Source organism: Xyrauchen texanus, chromosome 18 (genome assembly GCF_025860055.1).
Source record: "Xyrauchen texanus isolate HMW12.3.18 chromosome 18, RBS_HiC_50CHRs, whole genome shotgun sequence".
Taxonomy (NCBI): domain Eukaryota; kingdom Metazoa; phylum Chordata; class Actinopteri; order Cypriniformes; family Catostomidae; genus Xyrauchen; species Xyrauchen texanus.
Window position 1 is genome coordinate 35,179,498 of NC_068293.1, and position 19,510 is coordinate 35,199,007.

A 19,510-nucleotide genomic window follows, 5' to 3' on the forward strand; every position below is an offset into this window, starting at 1 on the left:
TTGATGGCATAATCTACAATCATGTTTTTCATCAAACTGCAAATTGAAGACTTTAAGACATTACAGACATTACAGCATAATTGTTGTTGCAGTATACTTTTCTGTAAAGCTACTTTGAGACAGTGTGTGTTGTGAAAAGCGCTATGCAAATATAAATTACTTGACTTGACTAAAATCTGATTGTAAAAAAATTAGAAATGTTGATCCAGGTACAAATTACTTCGCAAAATCACAGTCACCGTGGAAAAAGAGAGTTTTGAACTCACTGCACTCTTTGGGCTCACGGTTGTTGCGGATCAGGGCCTTCTGGGTGTTGGTGCGGAAGAGTCGTGTCCAGTTGACAGTGTTGTAATAGCAGAGCTGGCTGTTGTTGGTGACGTACACGTTTCCTGCACTGATCTCATTGAGAGACTGCAGCTGAAGCGATACAATCCACTGTTGCTTCAGCACCAGCAGAGAGATGCCACTGAGCACAAGAGAACACACGGGAGAGGTAGCTTTTACATACTGTATCTAAAATGTGAAAAAAGGTTTAAAGTTCAGATAGTTTTAGTATCAGGACAAAAAGTGATCAGAATGGATAATAGGAATACTGAAGAATGAGATATTTTCTGGAACTGCCAAAAGAATTTGACATTTCAAACTCAAACTTAAAAGTAATTTTTTATTGATTACAAAAATTTTAGACTATCCAATATTATTTTTTTTAGGATGAACTGTAGTAAAGAAGACCATAATTAGTTCTTGGTTTTCACTAGGTCCTCATTCTGTACAGAAATTGTTAAATTATTATAAAAATCTAGTTTTATTAAAAAAGCTGAATGTTATGGACATTGAGGGCAAAAAACAAAAAAAAAAACAAAACAGGCGCAGCGCTAGGGGTAGGCTTACTGAGCTTAAGACCCGGATGTTTCAGAAAAAAAAAAAAAATAATGTTTTTATAACATTGTACTAATCACTGAGTATTCATGTGCACAGTATTATCCTTTAGAACCACTATTCTGCTTAATTCATTCACTCCTGACAAGAACCGCCCACTCAGACAAAAATAACTGATTGATTTTTAAACTGGCAAGTCATCAATAAAAATGTACATGCAATCCAGCCAATGACATTGGAAATTTTGGATGGAATTATCTTGATTGCTTTAGACAGATGGTTCGTATGTGTGCACTTGTCTTGGTAAGATAAGAAGATGAAGAAGTAAAACAGCCTCAGCCAGAATCAGCACTTCAGTGCAAGATGAAGCTGCTTCAGTAATGTGTAACTACTATATACTATAACTTATTGATTCCACTGTCAAATCTTCCATTGTCAAATTATTTTAAGCCCCAGATGTCCACTGATCCTAGAGCCCCTGGATGAAAATAACAACTGTGGCAATAAAACAACACACTACTTACTTGCAAATTCAATGTCGTGTTTGACTTCAGAGTTTGGTTTGTTTAATTGGTGTGAAAATGGCTTTCAGACTCAATTGACACCAGCACACTGCACCCGAGACTGATTGGAAAGGTGTAGTGTGGATCATGTGTATGTTTGTTTTCCTTGTTATATAGTGTGTATTTGTATTATATGTATAAATATGCATTAGATGATTTTTATTTACTGTTTAAGATTACATATGCATACAATTATAAAAAATGCATAAGGAATAATTTAAAATAAAGTCAATTAACAGTGATCACACACAGACAAAAAGAAATGAGATCTGTCACAATGACAGCTCTGAAATAATGGCTTCATGAACAAAGGGCATGAGTGATTTGTCAGTGTGACAGACAGTCAGTTGCCTTTCCAAAGTGAGAGTTTAGCTTGCGTCCCCCGTCAACCGGAAGGCAGGATCTCCCACTTCATACGTGTAGAGATCAGTTAATTCCATGCCATAATCACAAAGCTGTTTTAATCACAGGCAGTCGTGCTGAAGAGCACATCAAAGGGGTTTTGAGACAGCGTCAGTGTAGAGTCAGAGAAAACATGCAGGTGCACTTACACTCTGAAATCGCTCTCATCTTGCTGATCTGCCTCTCAGAAAGCTCTCTTCTCTTTTCCTTTTCTCTCTACCTTTCTCTCTCTCTCTCTCTATCTCTGTCTTAGGCAGTAAACCAATGTCAGACACAGCAGATACTGTGGTTTCTTCAACATATTATGTGACAGATGGTAATTGGTACAGTGGTAGAGCTCTCTACAAATGACCCCACAAACTTTGAAACAGGCTGGCGGATAAATGCTATTCGTGCTCTCGCTCTCTTTCTCTTTTCTGCCTCTCCTGACTTTTTAACTCTGAGCAACTGGGTCTTGCACTGTGAATGGAGCTTTTCATCTGGACTCTTTGAACTGTTAGTAAGACAGGCTTGGTCTCTCTAGAAAAACAAAGTCTATCTAACATGGTCTATTGGACTGTCTATAGGTTAACATAAAACCCATACATGTACTGTATTATATTCGGTCAGAGAGAGGATCCTTTGATATGATCACTTAATAGCATCTTTTTAATTAATACTGATTGACCTCTACACATGATGATGCCTTATTACTGCAGTTCAATGTACAAATGTATATAATGCAGCAATTTGTCCAGTCAAAGGCCATGTCAACACTAATCTTTTTAATTTGAATACTCAATTTTCAGTTTTCGAACATCATAATGCAGTAATAAACAGCTTTTTCAAATGTCTCCGTTTTCAATGGAGGAAAACACCATTCCTGTGTGGATGAGAGTTAATAATGTAATCAAATATGTGTTTTCAAATGAAAAAGTATTAATGTGGATATATATTCCTCTCATCCACTCTAGAACATTGTTTTCTATCACCAAAATCATAGATTTAAAAATAAATGCTCTCCATTGCCGTTGATGTGCTGTATAGAAACCATTGAAGGACCTTGATATTTAAGAGTTCACTTATATAATTATACACATACTTTGACTAAATAAGTTCCTAATGATTTGTTTTGGATCTGGCAACAGAGAGCGAGCCCTGGCTCTTACCTGTATAGAGACCTGCCTCCGATGGTTGCCAGATTAGAGAAGACACTCAGATCAGTCATGTTCTCTGGCCAGGATTGAATGTTTAGATAACCTATAAAACACAACATGACATGCATTCAGCGGGTTGGCCAATACAGTAAACTCAAGTGTTGCCACCTAAGAGAGGGGGAAGTACCGGAAGATCAGCTCAACCCAGAGAAATCCATCACTTTTAATTATATATGGATTCCACGGCAATCCGTGATTTATTTAAGAAATGCGACACATATGTATATTGGCTGACTACAGGCCGGTCTACCCATTAGGTGCCATAGGTGACACCTTGGGCACCACCCTTTAAAAATTGAGAGATCTGGCAAAATTGCTGCAAACTTGCTGCAAACTTGCCAAAAGTTTGACAGAACTTTCAATTTTTATAAGGATATCTCTTATAAGCCAAACTACCAAAACATTTTCAACATGATTCGAACTGGTGTCAAATAAACTGTGCCCTGTGATGTAGAGTTAAAGTACTTAAATATTGATCATTTTCAAAACCAAAAGCGATCGTATCGCTTTAGAAGACATTAATTTAACAGCTGGTGTTCTATGGATGACGATTATGCTGTCTGTGATTTTTGGAGCTTCAAAAGAGAAATCTCCATTCACTTGCATTTTAAGGACCTATTGAGGTAAGATATTTTTCCATTTTTCTCCAAATGTGTTTCGGTGAAGAGAGAAAGTCATACACACCTGGGATATCATGAGGGTGAGTACATTTTGAGATCATTTTCATTTTTGGGTGAACTATACCTTTAGAGTTTATTTCTATTTACATTATGCCCCTTTATAATGCCAACATGTGAATCTAAAACATGTACTAGCATATTTCTTTCCCAGCATAGTTTTTAATAATGTTGGTGTTTAATACACGTTGGTGTGCATTTCTGTTTATGTGTATTTGTTTTTTATTTGTATTTTTTCTATTGGGGGAGCTGTTTAATCTCACCTAGAGTCCAAAATAGAAGACCTATAGATCATCGAGGCTTTTTAATAATGGATACAATAATTAATTATTTATTAAAAGGAAGACAGTCCTGTGCATATGGCAAAAGAAGACACACAGGACAGAGGAATGGAGAAATAGAGGACTTTGGGAAATCAAATGGAGAGTTTATAAGGACAATGTGAGCCTAATAAATATATATATATATATATATATATATATATATATATATATATATATATATATATATATCTATATCTATATATATATATATATAGATAGATAGATATAGATAGATAGATAGATAGATAGATACTGTATATATAATTTATAATTTATAATTTTTTTCCCATTTCTTCTGAGATTTCTTGGTCATACCTGTATATCTAGGCCACAATTTGGTGCTTATAATATGAATAGAGTTTATAAGGAAGCCTGACCTGCTTTGTTTTGCTTCATTAAAACAAAGTTTGGATACCACACTCATTAGCATGTCTACTCCAAAAAGACTTCAATAAATGTTAATGCATGCGTTTGATTAAGGAAGTTGCCTTCAGTGATAGTTTTCTTGAGGAGAGAAAAAGCTCATCAATAAATCATTCTGCATCATCTGATCTCCACATATCCTGATGTTGACAATAATTGCACTTTATTCACATTGATGATAGCCATTCTGACTGTTTATTATTGATGTTGAAAGTTTAGAGTTTATTAATTAACTTCCACAAACAAGTCTAATAATGTATAACTTAAACTTTCATAAACAAATATTTCTGGACTAAATTGGAGTTAACTGCTTGAGCACTGGAGCTTTTTGCTGTCTGTGTCATTTTCTCTAAGGTTGCGATGTTAGACTAGAGGGAGTGCAGGGATGGATTACCAACCAGGCCAATGGGGCCAGTGCCTTCACTACCAGGGGCCCTTGACTGTCTTGGGTTTTAAGGTTGTGCAATCCAGTTTGCCAACCCACCCGCTTGAAAACCCATCAACAATGAAAACTACCCCCCAACCTCAACAACTTTTGGCCAAGAAAACAAAAACACCACCCCCGCACACTGGTCAACAACTTTATGAGGTGGGCCCTTGGAGGTAATTGACCCCAGGCAATTTATAATCCATCCCTGAGGAAGTGCCTTGGTGAGGTGTCGTTAGTATAGCTGACACTAATTGCCTTAATGAAAAAACTGTAATGATGGGAAGCCTCAGTTTGTGTGTGCGTAGTGCGCATTGAGAGAGTGGCCTGCTTGCCTGTCAGTGTTGTGATCTGTTTATTTTGCATGTGGAGTTGAGACTTCATCGTGCTAATGGTGCTAACGAGGTCCCAACAAGCACCTGTGGGCTTCAGACTAACATCGGGAGAGTAGTGCTGTCCCACAAATGAATGACACCCAAGAAAATAAAGTAATGATGAAGGAAAGGGCTGCAAATGAGTCTAAGCAATCCAAAATTCAACTGCCTGAGTTTTAAAGACATGCTCCAACATGTGCAGTCAAACATAGTTATATAACGACCAACTAGATAAAGGACTGTTTCCCAGGCAACCATTTTTTTACATTGCTGTGCTAGTTTCAAATCTCTGTAATCTTTTTCTCATGTCTCTCAAATATTTCTTTATTCTTACATAGAGTAATACAATTATTTTAACACAAATACAATTTTCATGTATATTGTTTTACTTTACATTTATCATTATTTATTTGGAAAGGATGGTGTGATAAGCAGGGATAAATGTATAGATGGTCATTATAAAATAAACCCCTTAAGGTTGACACAATCACCCTTTCAGGGTTTACCTTATGACCATGATCAACTGACTGTACATTATGCCTTACTTGCCGATAAAAAAATAAATAAACAACATTTTGAATATTGCAATGATTATAGAGCAATGTGTGTTTCTATTTGGCCATTAAGTTCTAAAGGCTGTGCCAGTGGATAATTTCATGTCTTGTGTCAAAACTCGGGAGTATTAGTTAAGTTATTTTATTACTGTCTGTGATATAAAGCTCACTAGCAAAATACTTAGAGTTGTTTAATTTTTTAACTGTCCATTTCAGTTAATTGGTTCAAAATCCTGATTTAATCATTTGTGTATGGCACTATTAAAAATGCCCATGGCAGTCCCCGCGTGGCAGTTTACATGTTTTAAAAATTTATAGTAAAACATAAATGTAGCTGAATGCGAGTGTGAACTGAATGTGAACTTCTACAGTTAATCCAGGCTGAACTTCAAAGGCATTATCATTAATCTTTCTGTTCATACAAAATCTTTGTTTAAACACTGACCCTTAACACTTACTTAGTTTACACATTTTAAACGTTTTAAACATAAACTTGCACTGCACATAAATGACTAATATTGGCATTGTATTCATGCTGTTTAGCCAGACGGGAACTGGCCCCCACAGTGAGCCTGGCTTCTCCCAAAGTAATTTTGAACTCCATTAACCAACATTTTATGGAGTTTTGTGTTCCATGCCACCTTCGGCTTGCTCTTAATACAGCTATTATTCAATTATTTATTTTTATACACAATTTACAATCATATTTAATCAAACTACACAACGATGACTCTAAGACTTTATAGATATTACGGTTTCATTTTCTGTTAATGCAAGATTTTCTGTAAAGCTACTTTGAAACAAATATGAATTGTCTTGACTCTATTGAGATAAACCTTTTTTTTTTTTTTTTTTACTATATCACCCAGCATTAACCCATCCTCACAACTTAATACAGACCAGAGGGTAAATCAGGACAGCCTTTCTCTTTTGAGAGATGATAGCTCACAGACAGCTTGAGCTGAAGGCAGCACCGAGGAGAGCTGGAGGAATTTCCCAAACCTTCAAATAGATCGGAAGCATCCAACTGAGGCTTTGAAATTTTAATTTAGTGTCAGTCAGGGTTGTTGCTCAGTATTTGGGGTTTACCGGGAGTCAGAATGGTCATTTATCCATGTAAAAATTGATGCGTTGTGGTTTGTTCTAAAACCTACAGAGCTGCCCTGCTGTCTACTACCTACATAGACAGGTGCCTTCTAAGGCAGCATTCTAACAGAGTGTGGCAGCGGGGGCGTGGTCAAGCGCTCGTACGGGAGAGAAAAGCGGTAAGGGCGCTCTCACCTGAGCTAAATTATGTCTAACACCTGTCTCTAATTACAGTAGAGCGAGGAGAGCGGATAAAAAAGCCAGCAGCCACAGAGCAGAGGGAGACGGACGTACAGCAACTCAGCGTTCCTGTGCTTACGTGTGTGTGTGTGTGTGTATGGTTGCACATTATAAAGAACCATTAAAAGACTTACCTTGTGCCAGATCCCCAGTTTCCCTGTCCTCCTTGAGAAGGTCGTTACACTGGTGGCTCTGATGGAGTGTAGCGAGGGACTGGAGGACTTCCGTCAGCTGGGAGGACTCTATGGGGCGACTCTGTTCCATCATCAATTGATTCCCGGGTTTTGGCACCAGTGTAACGACCTTCTCAAGGAGGACAGGGAAACTGGGGATCTGGCACAAGGTAAGTCTTTTAATGGTTCTTTATAATGTGCAACCATACACACACACACACACACGTAAGCACAGGAACGCTGAGTTGCTGTACGTCCGTCTCCCTCTGCTCTGTGGCTGCTGGCTTTTTATCCGCTCTCCTCGCTCTACTGTAATTAGAGACAGGTGTTAGACATAATTTAGCTCAGGTGAGAGCGCCCTTACCGCTTTTCTCTCCCGTACGAGCGCTTGACCACGCCCCCGCTGCCACACAGAGATGAACCTCATACTTCACTGCCTTTGAATTTGACCAAATTAAGTTATCTTAGGGGACACCATAAGCTGCCAACCTTTTAAAACAGCCTTCACTTCAGGATGGGCCTCCGGCATCAGGAGCTGTTCACACCAAATGTGTTTTTGCATTATTCTGCAAAATAGTTTTTAATTTTTCTATGTAACCATGCACTAGACTGAGATATTTTAACCATTGTACCACATCTCGCTGTTTTTTTTACAGCATCTCATCCCATGTTTTTAGATGCTTCAACTTTTAAAAATAAATCTCAACTGAGTTAATTCCTATTCATATATCTTTTTATAGCACAATAATGAGTTTGGTGTTAAACAGAATGCTACCTACGGAGGCAACTCACTAGTATTTGGCACATATCTTTGGTCAGAGCTAAAGAATAGGGGTTTAGAGTTTTGCAGCCATGGGAATCACATCTGGAGGGTCTTCCATGGCACCAGGGAATTCGACGGCATTCGGCTCTCACTGCTAAATTACCTACTTCATGCAAACGTCCATAAATGAATTCAGTAAAACTGAGAAGGCACATCTAATTTAAAACTCACGGTAAAGAAACACATAGGCCTATAACACATGTCTCTGAATCTGTCGAAGTCTTCAAGCAGGGGTCAAAGAGCAGAAATAACAACTTGCCAGTAAAGACGTTGTTCTGTGACCGACTGTGACCACCTGCATATAGATGTGACAGCCTGACATCTATGCCTGACTGACTCCGAGAGCCCTTTTTGCTGTCACCATAGAAAGAGGGCAAGCAAGAGGTACCAAGTGAAAGGAGAGAGAGAGAGAACTGCTGTAAGTGTTTTCAACAGCTTTCATTTTCCTCATGAGTTGAGAGTCCAGATCTCCTATGGGTAGCTCTCTTCAGATGGAGAAACATCCCTTATAATGTATTCATCATATATAGGGCCTCCCCACTGAGATGCAGTGAAATATACACTCATATAAACACACACACACACACACACACAAGCACGCACACACACACACACACACACACACACACACACATCCCACACAGAGACACACTTACACTGGGCCTTTCTATGTGCCTTTTTAATGTGTTTTTGATGTACCTCTTCAATAAAACAGGTGAATTATGTAAATCACTGCATTGGAATTGTCCAAATTAAGCTTAGACCCTCCTTTGTGAAGGAATATAAAAATTATAATCCAAAGCATAGTAAGATGCCTTGCTGTTTCCTGCATAAAAAGGCAAATGACCAGTAAGGCAGAATCCTAACTGAAATGGACGTGGAATAGATCTGATGTTACAATGTTCAATATAGGCAGAAACTCAAAATAATACAAATATTGCTCCCTACAGTTGTCTTAGGTCTCAGGGTGTGTATACATCCTGAACTGAGTTATACTGAGTGTCATTAATCAATAATGCACAAATAACCAAGTCAATGGTCAAGCTCTTTAGTTAATATTTGTAATATGGATTCGAAAAGTCACCCTATTTGCTAATTGCTAAACTTTTAAACAGAAAGTAATAAAAATGGATTAGTATTCAATTAAATAACCCAAAAAATCTGGGTAAAATTATGTACATTCACTTGAGATGATAACTAGCCGTGATATTCCACATATGTATGTTTTATCTCCAAAACCCTTATAATTGGAAGATTTCACATGCATACAGCGCATTTCCACAATGGCAAGTGAGAACTTCTATTTTTGCGTGATGCAGCATCTACGGCACAAGGTGTCAGCACAACATAAACACAACTTTTACTGAGTGCACCTTTAAAGGGAAAATTTAAAAAAGAAAAACTCCCTCCTAAAGAGAAAAATAGCATTTATTTAAACCAGGCACCAGAAATGGGCCATTTGTGGAATTTGTGACATCACAAGGACCAAATACTTCAGTAGGGCTGCAACAAATAATTATTTTGATAATCGATTAATCTAATGATTATTAAAACAATTACTTGACCATTCACTGATTATAGCAAAGATCAATCATTAGCTCTTAACTGACTGTTCAGCTTGTGGCCGACTTAAAAGGTTGGATTAAATGTGCTTACTAACAATAAAGATGACAAAACCATGTTATAAAAATACCTCAAAAAGACATTCACTGAATGAATGGGTGAAAAAATTTTTTTTATATTAAGTTTAATTCAGTAAAGAAATTCACTGCAAAAAATCCTATCGTTATCAAGTGTTTTTGTCTTGTTTTCTATTTAAAATTTCCAAAAAACTAAATATATATATTGAGAAGCAAAATATATATTTACACTTGCTTTAAGACAATGTCTCTTAAATATACGTAAGTGTATTTTTGTACAAGTGGTTTTTTTTGCACTTGGTTACAATTCTGCAAGTCCAGTAAAGACAAAATATACTTATACTTAAAATATATTCAATATCTATTCTCTAAAATCAAGTATAAATATATTATATGCTGCTTCTCATGTGAATGCATAATTTAAAAAAAGGATTTTTAGATGTTTTAAAATATTAGCATTTTTAATATTATATTCAACATTCTCCGAAAAAACTAAAATTATAATTATATTGGAAAACAAGCCAAAACAAAATCAAATCGAAAATTTATTTTGTTGCAGTGTATAATGGGGTGAAGACTACCCTCTCTCACTTTTCTGTTCTCTTCAATCCATCTTTAACTCACTATAATACAAATTCCCTCTTATAAATAAAGCTGCATATTGCCAATTTTCTTCATGATAAGAAATGCACAGTGATGTATACTATGATTCAATAAACTGCGAGCCATCACGTTATAATCTAGCCACAGCAAGTGTGTGCTTGAGGGACAACTGTCCCCGCGACAGAGTGTGCATCAGCCGGATGCAGTTTCAATCTCTACCCCTTAGATCGGGACATTCACGCAACTCATAGAAGAGGCGCTAACCACACAGAGAAATGCTAGGTTTGGAGTTTGCAGTTATGTACATGATCTGCTTCTGTATTATTTGAACTTTAATAAAACTATAACACATTAAATATAACTGCATTTAAGATATAACATCTGGGTTTTTCCTTAAAAGAGCTCTGGCTCAACTTATTCCACAATGACAGTGCTTCTGAATTTACTTCATTTACAATTATAATTCCCTCATCCTTTGAGATCTACATCACCTGAAGCTGTTTGGAAAATGTAGAGTCCATCTGGACTGTGATCTGTGTAATTATTCCTCTCCTCAATCTTGAAATCAACATTACAATTTAATGTGATCCCATGTTACGTTAAATGAGATTACTATTTGACAATGGAAATTTTTGTAGACAATTTTTTATTGTTGACATTGTCAATAATGTTGACTAATCATTCCAGCCCTACAAAAATACATTAAAGCAAGACATTAATGCCTCTTTTTGGTCATTGCACCCTTGGCCCCGCCCAATGGTGTTCACTGCTCATTTACACAGGTGAAGTGGAGAGAGGTGGGCCTGTTATGGGAAAATCATCTACACCAGGGGTACACAAGCGGACTACAATTCAGATCCAGGCCGAAGGACAATTCAATCCGGACCGAGATCGAAACCTTTGTGCTAGTTATCTGACACCTGGCTACATGATTGTGTAAGCGTATGCATGTGTTGTTGGAATAAACCGCGTCCAGCGATACATGCTTATTCTCCTTATTCATGCTCTCCACGCTTTGCCCCTCTCCCCACGCATATTTCGCTGAAACACACTGCAGAAACAAAAATTAAGCAAACTGAAACTATCTTCATTTGTGGAGCCTTTAGACTAAAACTTTTTTTTTGTAGCTTCATTAATCAGCATGTCAGGAGCCTTTTTGTGTTGTAATTTTGTGAAAAGTATTGAGAGATGTCATCATAGCATGGGTGGCAGAAAAACCTTTTATATTTACATTAAGCAAACAGTATTCTAAAGGTAAAAATATTTAAATGTTAAGTCTTTAATAAACTGGACATCTTTGATCATTTTGCTGCATTTCTGTTTTTAGAGCGTTTTAACTTTAAAATATATATCTTATTATGCTGCTGCCACTAACTGGTAGAAATACAGGCAGTCCTGTGTGTAAACAAACACAGAAGATGTGAGATGTGAAGGCCAGGGTCTCTGTTTTGTTCTGTTTAAGCACCAAGAATCACTGTGGATTGAATTAAGTTTACATATCCAGAATATTTCAGATTGTATGTTTTTTCGGCTGATATTAGCATGGATTTCTTGTAAACCAGTCAATTCATGAATAAAGATTTGCAAAGGAACTGTTATTAAATGAGAATTATTAAAGATGGGGCAGTTGAAAACTCTCTTGGAACTGACACATAACCGTAAGTAAACACGTAATATTTCAAATGTCATTACAGTTTTATTGTTAAGGTGCCAGTGTGTTTAATTTATTCACATGTAATGTATTGGGTGTACATTATGTGCACATCCTGAAATTTTATTTCACATTGTGGAGCTTGTCTTTCATTTTCTTCCAAATTAGTTTCAAATACGGCTGAATTGGAGGGGGCTGCACGACGTTCGTCACTCATTACAGTGGATGTTTACATTGAAGTCTTAAAGGGTCAGAGAGCTTAAAGTGTTTTAGACAGAAAGTCAAAGACAGGGCGGAAAATTATAATTTTCCACCCTGTCTCTGACTTTCTGTCTAAATATATATATATATATATATATATATGTGTGTATGTGTGTACACTGACTAGCCACAACATTAAAACCCCTGACAGGTGAAGTGAAAAACATTGGTTATATCATTCCAATGGCACCTGTCAAGGGGTGGGATATATTAGGCAGAAAGTGAACTAAGTTCTTGAATTGCATGTGTTGGAAGCAGGAAAAATTGGCAAGCGTAAGGATCTGAGTGACTTTGACAGGGGCCAAATTGTGATGACTAGACGACTGGGTCAGAACATCTCCAAAACTGCAGGTCTTGTGGGGTGTGCCCGGTATGCAGTGGTTAGTACCTATCAAAAGTGGTCCAAGGAAGGACAACTGGTGAACTGGTGACAGGGTCATGGGTGTCCAAGGCTCACTGATGTGCATGGGGAGCGAAGGCTAGCCCACCTGGTCCGATCCCACAGAAGAGCTACTGTAGCACAAATTGCTGAAAAACTTGGTAGCAATGCTGGCCATGGTAGCAAGGTGTCAGAACACACAGTGCATCGCAGCTTGCAGCGTATGGGGCTGCGTAAAAGCAGACTGGTATAGAGCAATGGAAGAAGGTGAGCTGGTCTGATGAATCATGCTTTGTTTTAGATCATGTGGACAGCCGGGTGAGTGTGCATTGTTTACCTGAGAAAGAGATGGCAGCAGAGTGCACTATGGGAAGAATGCAGGCTGACAGAAGCATTGTGATGCTCTGGGAAATGTTCTGCTGGGAAACCTTGAGTCCTGTCATTCATATGGATGTTACTTTGACACGTACCACCTACCTAACGATTGTTGCAGACCACATCCACCCTTTCATGGCAACAGTATTCCCTGATCGCAGTGGCTTCTTTCAGCAGGATAATGCGCCCTGCCACACTGCAAAAAAATGTTCAAGGTGTTGACTTGGCCTCCAAATTCCCCAGATCTCAGTACCTATGGGATGTGCTGGACCAACAAGTCCGATCCATGGAGGCCCCTCCTTGCAACTTACAGGACTTAAAGGATCTGCTGCTAATGTCTTGGTGCCAGATACCACAGGACACCTTCAGAGGTTTTGTGGAGTCCATGCCTCAATGGGTCAGAGCTGTTTTGGTTGCATGAGTGGGACCTACATTATATGAGGCAGGTTTTAATGTTGTGGCTGATCGGTGTGTGTATATATATATATATATATATATATATATAAAACAGTTAGTTCCGGTCCTCGAATCTGATTGGATGAGAGATGTTCCATGAGCTCTGATGGTCTGATGCCATCAGCGCTCCGACGATTCTCTGTGTGTGTATCACTCCGCTTGTGCAAGAGTGATACACACACAGAGAGAAAGAGCAGTGCTGATGTGTTAAGAGCTTCTGTTTGTCTTTTTGTTTTTTACATTATATATGTTAGCCAGCAGGTGGTGACAAAAGATGACAGTTATCAAAAAATAATTTTCATGTGTAATATGAGCCAGTTCGGTGAAGTCAAGTGAATCCGCGTCAGCTAGTGTTTACATAAAACAGCTCCTCGTGATTGCTTGTATTACTACTACTAAAGCTAGGAAATGGCTTTCAACTGCTTCAGCATTATGGCTCATCATAGCTGAAAGACACAACAGACTTAATAATTACACAATGGGTGCTGTTTAAAATGGCAGAGGACATTGCGTTTCTATAGTGATCAACTCTTGATGCAACGGCTACCGCGAAATAGGGAAAAATACCCTGCTTGGAAGCTATTTTTCCACTGAGAAAGCTGCTCTTCAGAAAACTGAGAGCATCTCTGCTTGGGAGTGGCAACAGATGATTGCACACGCTCCATCTCTCACTCTCTCTCTCTCTCTCTCTCTCTCTCTCTCTCTCACACACACACACACACACACACATACAGTACATCCTTGTTTATCCAGTAACTTGTTTGAAACAGCACAAGCCGTGATACTATTTCTGAAGTGACATTTTTGAATTACTAAGGAAGACTTGGATGCATAATTTGGTTTGAACCAGCAATGGCAGATTATGATCCGTCATGTAAATAATAATGTTATATACATTAACGCAATATCACATTCAGAATCGTACTATATGGCCCTAAATCAACACTGCTGTGATTACCTATGGCACTCGGCCTGCAGCCGAATCACAGCAGTGCTGATGTAGGGCCATATCACACTCTTGCTCGTGTGATATTGCTTAAATATATTAAATTATGAATGTTTTGGTGACAAGTACAAGTCTACAGAACAAGTTGAGTCACATTTTCACATACTAACTGGGGGTATTGTGGCACTCTTCTGTAAAGCTGCTATAAAAAAAAAATATTGTGTGAAGTGGTATAAAAATGCAGTGCCACTGATTGCACTTACCAGTAACCTCTCGAACAGTGCGGAACACATTGAGTTTCTCTGGATCCAAGGGCTCTATGTTGTGATATACATCTCTGTAACACACACAAAGACCAATAGAAACACACTGAGTACGGATGTCACAGTCTCATCATATATTTATATATTTCTGCTAAACAAATTACAATTCTGTCATCATGTACTCTTCCCATTTTCATTCCAGACCTGTATGTTATTATGTGTTTCGGTGGAACACAAAAGCTGACATTTTTAAGACTAGAATGCAATGTTTCAAAACATGATTTTTGAATATGAGTGGAAAAGTGAAGGAGATGTCAGAGCTTTGGTGGAGGGTAAAATGATCAGTGAATAACAATTTTATTGTCTTGAAGTTCCTTACATAAAACTATTGTATCACTGTACTGACTTAGAGAGTGACCAGCTGTGAATATGTGTGCAACACGTCAATGAAACTGACTAGAAACTTTATAGCCTCTGTTAATTAAATCATCAGAATGCCTCAGTACCAGGGGCTATAAATAGATGTGCCACAGGTGAATTGTCAGTTGTCTGAAGAGCAGTCCTGGGACATCCTCAGTGCGGCAATGAAGCGCAACATCTCGTTCCACTTTTATAGGGAACGAGGGTTACAGTCAAGTAAACTGATAAGTTCCCTGTCAAAAGTTCCCTGTTCCTAATGCTGCACTTGATTCAGCGCTTTGGGAACGAGAATACCCACTCCGCCGCATTGTGGATGTCTGGACCCCTTACAGCTGTATGTGTGTGCTCACAAGAATGTGAAAGGTCTCAGACATGAGCTTGTGATGTTGACTCAAGGATGTGAGAACATACTCTGTTCAGCCATGTCGGCGATATCAGTAAGAGTCAAGATCCTATCGAACTCTGGCTAGAACTCCCAGGAGAAGAGAAACCGGAGGAAATGCACCATGGCATCCAGACCCAGGGGGGATGGATGATTCAGAGAGAAGTAGAGGGGACATTGCACTGTCTGTTGGGAGGCAAAGAGGTCCACCTCTGCTTCGTAAAATCTTAGCCAGATTTGTTTCACTACCTAGGGGGTGGAGTTTCCATTCTCCCGTCTATATTTTTATGTCCGCTCACACATTCAGGCATCCAAGGATATATACTGCTTTGAGTGACATGAGCTTGCCCTGGGCCAAAATGAAAATCTGCCACGCTAGTATGTTTTGCTGGCACAACTGCAGACCTCCTTGGTGATTTATGTAAGAGATTGCCGCTGTGTTTTCCACACGCACCAGGACATGGCAGCCTCTCAGATGCTGGAGGAAGTACTTTAGGGCCAGAAATACAGCCATCAACTCGAGACAGTTGATGTGCCAATCGAGCTGATGACCCTCACATTCCCCTTGAGCTGGACGACCACTTAAGACCGCTCTCCAGCCTGTCAGGGAGGCATCTTAAGTGGGACCCAAGGTGAGGTGAGGTCTGAGCCACATAGAGAGGGTACGTAGCCCGTGACGCGTAACCCTTATCTGCCTTTGGGGATTGGCCCTTGGATGAAATCCCCTGGCTTTGAGACACATCTGGAATGGTCTCATATGCAAAATGTCCATAGGGATGACAGAGGACGCAGATGAAATGCGACCTAACATCCGTAGATACTTAAAAACAGTACGATATTGGCCTAGCCTGACTTTTCTCAGGGCATTCAGAATGGTCACGATTCGAGCGGGAGACAGCTTTGCCCGAATTGTGATCGAATTCCATACGAGCCCTAAATATGTTGTTCTCTGAGCAGGAGAGAGAACGCTTTTCTTGTCATTGAGTCTCAACCCCAGAGAAACCAGATGATCTAAGACAATATTTCTGTGCTGTAATGCCAGTTCTTGCAATTGTGCTAGTATCAGCCATTCAAAATGTGGATACCCTGGAGTCGCAATGGAACCAGTGCTGCATGAACGTTGTGTATGTGCGAGGTGATAAGGCTTGGCCGAATGGAAGAATACAATATTGGTAAGCTTCGCCCCCAAAAGCAAACCTCAGGAACTTCCTGAGTTGTGGCAGTATTTCTATATGAAAGTATGCGTCCATGAGATCGATTGTCACTAACCAAATGTGATTTGTTAGTTAGCATCTTGAACTTGAGTGCTTTGACTGAGTGGTTCAAGCCTTGAAGATCTAAAATTGGACGCAATCCCCCATCCTTCTTGGGAACCAGGAAGTATCTGCTGTATTAACCTGACTCTCTCTAGAAGGGGAACATGTTCTATGGCCCCATTGACCAGAAGATATTTCAACTCTTGTGACAGTAAATGTGCTTGTTCCGGTTTGACGGTAATGTACGGTAGTGCCGCTGAAACGTGGAGGACGGTGAACAAATTGAATTCTGTAGCCGTTTTATACTGTCTTTAGGACCACATAGAAATACCCAGCAGTAGCTTCCACGCTGCCAGGTTCTTTGAAATGGGTACCAATGTTGATACTTCCCTTTGATGGAATGTCGGATATTCCGTGTCCTGGGCGACAATAGGAAGCAACGGAACACCCAAAATTCCGCTGGAAACCACTGCCCTCAGAAACAGCAGAGGCAGTGGGGATGGAGAGGTTCGCCATACTTTGTTTTTGAGCCTCCCTTTTAGAAGGACCAGGGCAAGGCCTGGTGGCCGACAGCCCATCCGCCTGAATGCGGCGAGGAAGGAATTGCAAAAAGGCTTCCTAATTTTTTTTCACCTCCCAAAACCTGGTGACGACTGTATTCACCGAATCGCCAAATAGGTCGGAAGGTGAGACCGGGGCATCAAGTAAGAATACTCTGTCCTTATCCTAGATATCCATGAGGTTTAACCACAGATGCCTCTCCATGCTGAGCAAAGCAGCCATTGTATGGCCAATAGCGCGAGCCGTCTGCTTGGTTGCACCGAGAGATAAATCTGTGGCTCGACGAAGCTCAGGTCCTTCAACAGATCAGCCTGGTATGCATGTAACACCGCCATGGTGTGTAACGCGGCACCAGCCTGACCTGCTGCTTTCTAAGCTTTCCCCACAAGCGTTGAGGTGGTTCTACACAGCTTCATCTTTTCAATGATGATGCCGAACCAGGTGATAGATAGACTGCAAGCACCTCTTCTACCTGTGGCATCATCATATACCCCGTGCCTTAGCACCCGCGATAGTCGAATATGTCGACGTCATGGAGTTCTTCAAAGAAGGGGAGAAACAGATTTTGTGTTCCCTTCCCTTGGCCACCAATCAGAAATCTGTCTTCTAGTTTCGTTTGGGGTTCTCTTGTTCATGTGGCCAGTCTAGCTGTAATCTGGCCACCGCATGATTAACCACCTCGAGTAATTCCTCAACCGCTTTGTCATCACATGAGGAACACTCAGAGGTAGGCAACTCAAAGTCCGCAGACCCAAGAGATTCATCGCCCACTTGTGAACCGAAGAGGCACCAGAGCGTGCTTCGAGAACATGGTGGGACCAGCTGGAACTGGAGAGAGAGCGAGTGAAAGGGACGGACCCAGTCAGATCCATACGCGAGCCCCACGACAGAATGGTGGGTGCTGGCTCTTGGAAGTAAGAGATGCGAGCGTGCAGCATCTTCACTGTGAACAGCTCACAGTGCTCATACTCACCTCGATCCAACACAAGAGCAGCGTGCTCTTCCCCCAAACAAACAAAGAAAAACTGGTGTGTGTCCATTTCAGCCATTATTTTTGGTCTTTTCCAAACTTGAAATGACAGAAAAAAAGAAGATTTCTGCACACTGCCTGACAAATCTAACTCCTATCAGAAAAAAAATAGAGAGCTTGAGAAGTACAAACACATCACAGAATGGTCTGAAGACAAAAGACCTGACGATGCACCTGTGGCACATCTATTTATAGCCCCTGGTACTGGCACATTCTGATGATGTCACCAACAGAGGCTATAAAGGTTAAAATCAATTTAATTGACGTGTTGCACACATATTTACAGCTGGTCACTCCTAAAGACGTTCCCCAAAGCGCTGAATCAAGCGCAGCATTAAGTGCAGCTTTTGACAGGGAATTGTCTTACACTGATCTGCTGAAAACAACAGCAACTTATAATAGCACCACAGAGCTGGAGATATTTGGAAGGGCTGTCTACAGATCGCCTGCTGATGTGACGTGCACTCTATATCACAGTTTTAGGTGGAGATGATGTCATCTGTATGCACATCAGGATTTGCGGATATGTACACATGGCTTTCTCCAGCACACCAGCCAACATTCCAGGGGTGCTGGCCCTGGATTGATCTTTAAGAGCAGAGTCAGCTATTTGGGGTTAAAGGGCCAGCCAATCAGATGCAGTAATGTTAGAAAGAGACCACTAGAGGGAGAGGGTCAACCAGAGGTCAAATGACTTCTTGAAAATCTGACAATCCAATATTTGTCCTTCTCTCACAGTGCCTACAGAGAGAGGGGGGCAGTGTGTTTCTCATATTGTATAAAAATACATTAACTGCAGCTGTCTTAAGAGACCAGCTTAAGTTAGCAGTCAGTGTTCTTTTGGGTCTATAAAGTCTTGCTTGGACTGTCTTAAATATCTGATATTTAGCATTATAACAGAATGTAATAGATGTGAACTGAGGTCAAAAATGCCACGAAGGAATAACTCTCACCCTTTAATCCCTGTTATTAGGAACACCAGGTTGCCATTGATTTTGGTGCAGTTGATGAACCTGTCGATGTTGCTAGAGTCAACGGTTTGAGCCGTCTGAAGGCTGGCAGTGCCAATCCCATCACATGCTGTAACACAAGCCAGAACCTCAATGATTATTTAAAATGCTGTTAAAAAAAAAATCATTAAAAATGG

General features: G+C 39.8%; 1 protein-coding gene across 3 annotated transcripts in view; it reads right to left on the bottom strand.

Annotated features, from left to right (window-relative positions):
• Nucleotides 1–19,510, bottom strand: part of LOC127658734 (receptor tyrosine-protein kinase erbB-4-like) — a 401,640-nt gene that overhangs the window by 73,120 nt on the left and 309,010 nt on the right. For all 3 annotated transcript variants that reach the window (XM_052148194.1, XM_052148193.1, XM_052148191.1), the window contains 4 exons: nucleotides 19,317–19,443; nucleotides 14,715–14,788; nucleotides 2,993–3,083; nucleotides 267–466 (listed from right to left, as the gene is read on the bottom strand). In XM_052148194.1, the coding sequence (XP_052004154.1) occupies nucleotides 267–466; nucleotides 2,993–3,083; nucleotides 14,715–14,788; nucleotides 19,317–19,443 (492 nt within the window). The remainder of the gene's footprint in view (nucleotides 1–266; nucleotides 467–2,992; nucleotides 3,084–14,714; nucleotides 14,789–19,316; nucleotides 19,444–19,510) is intronic.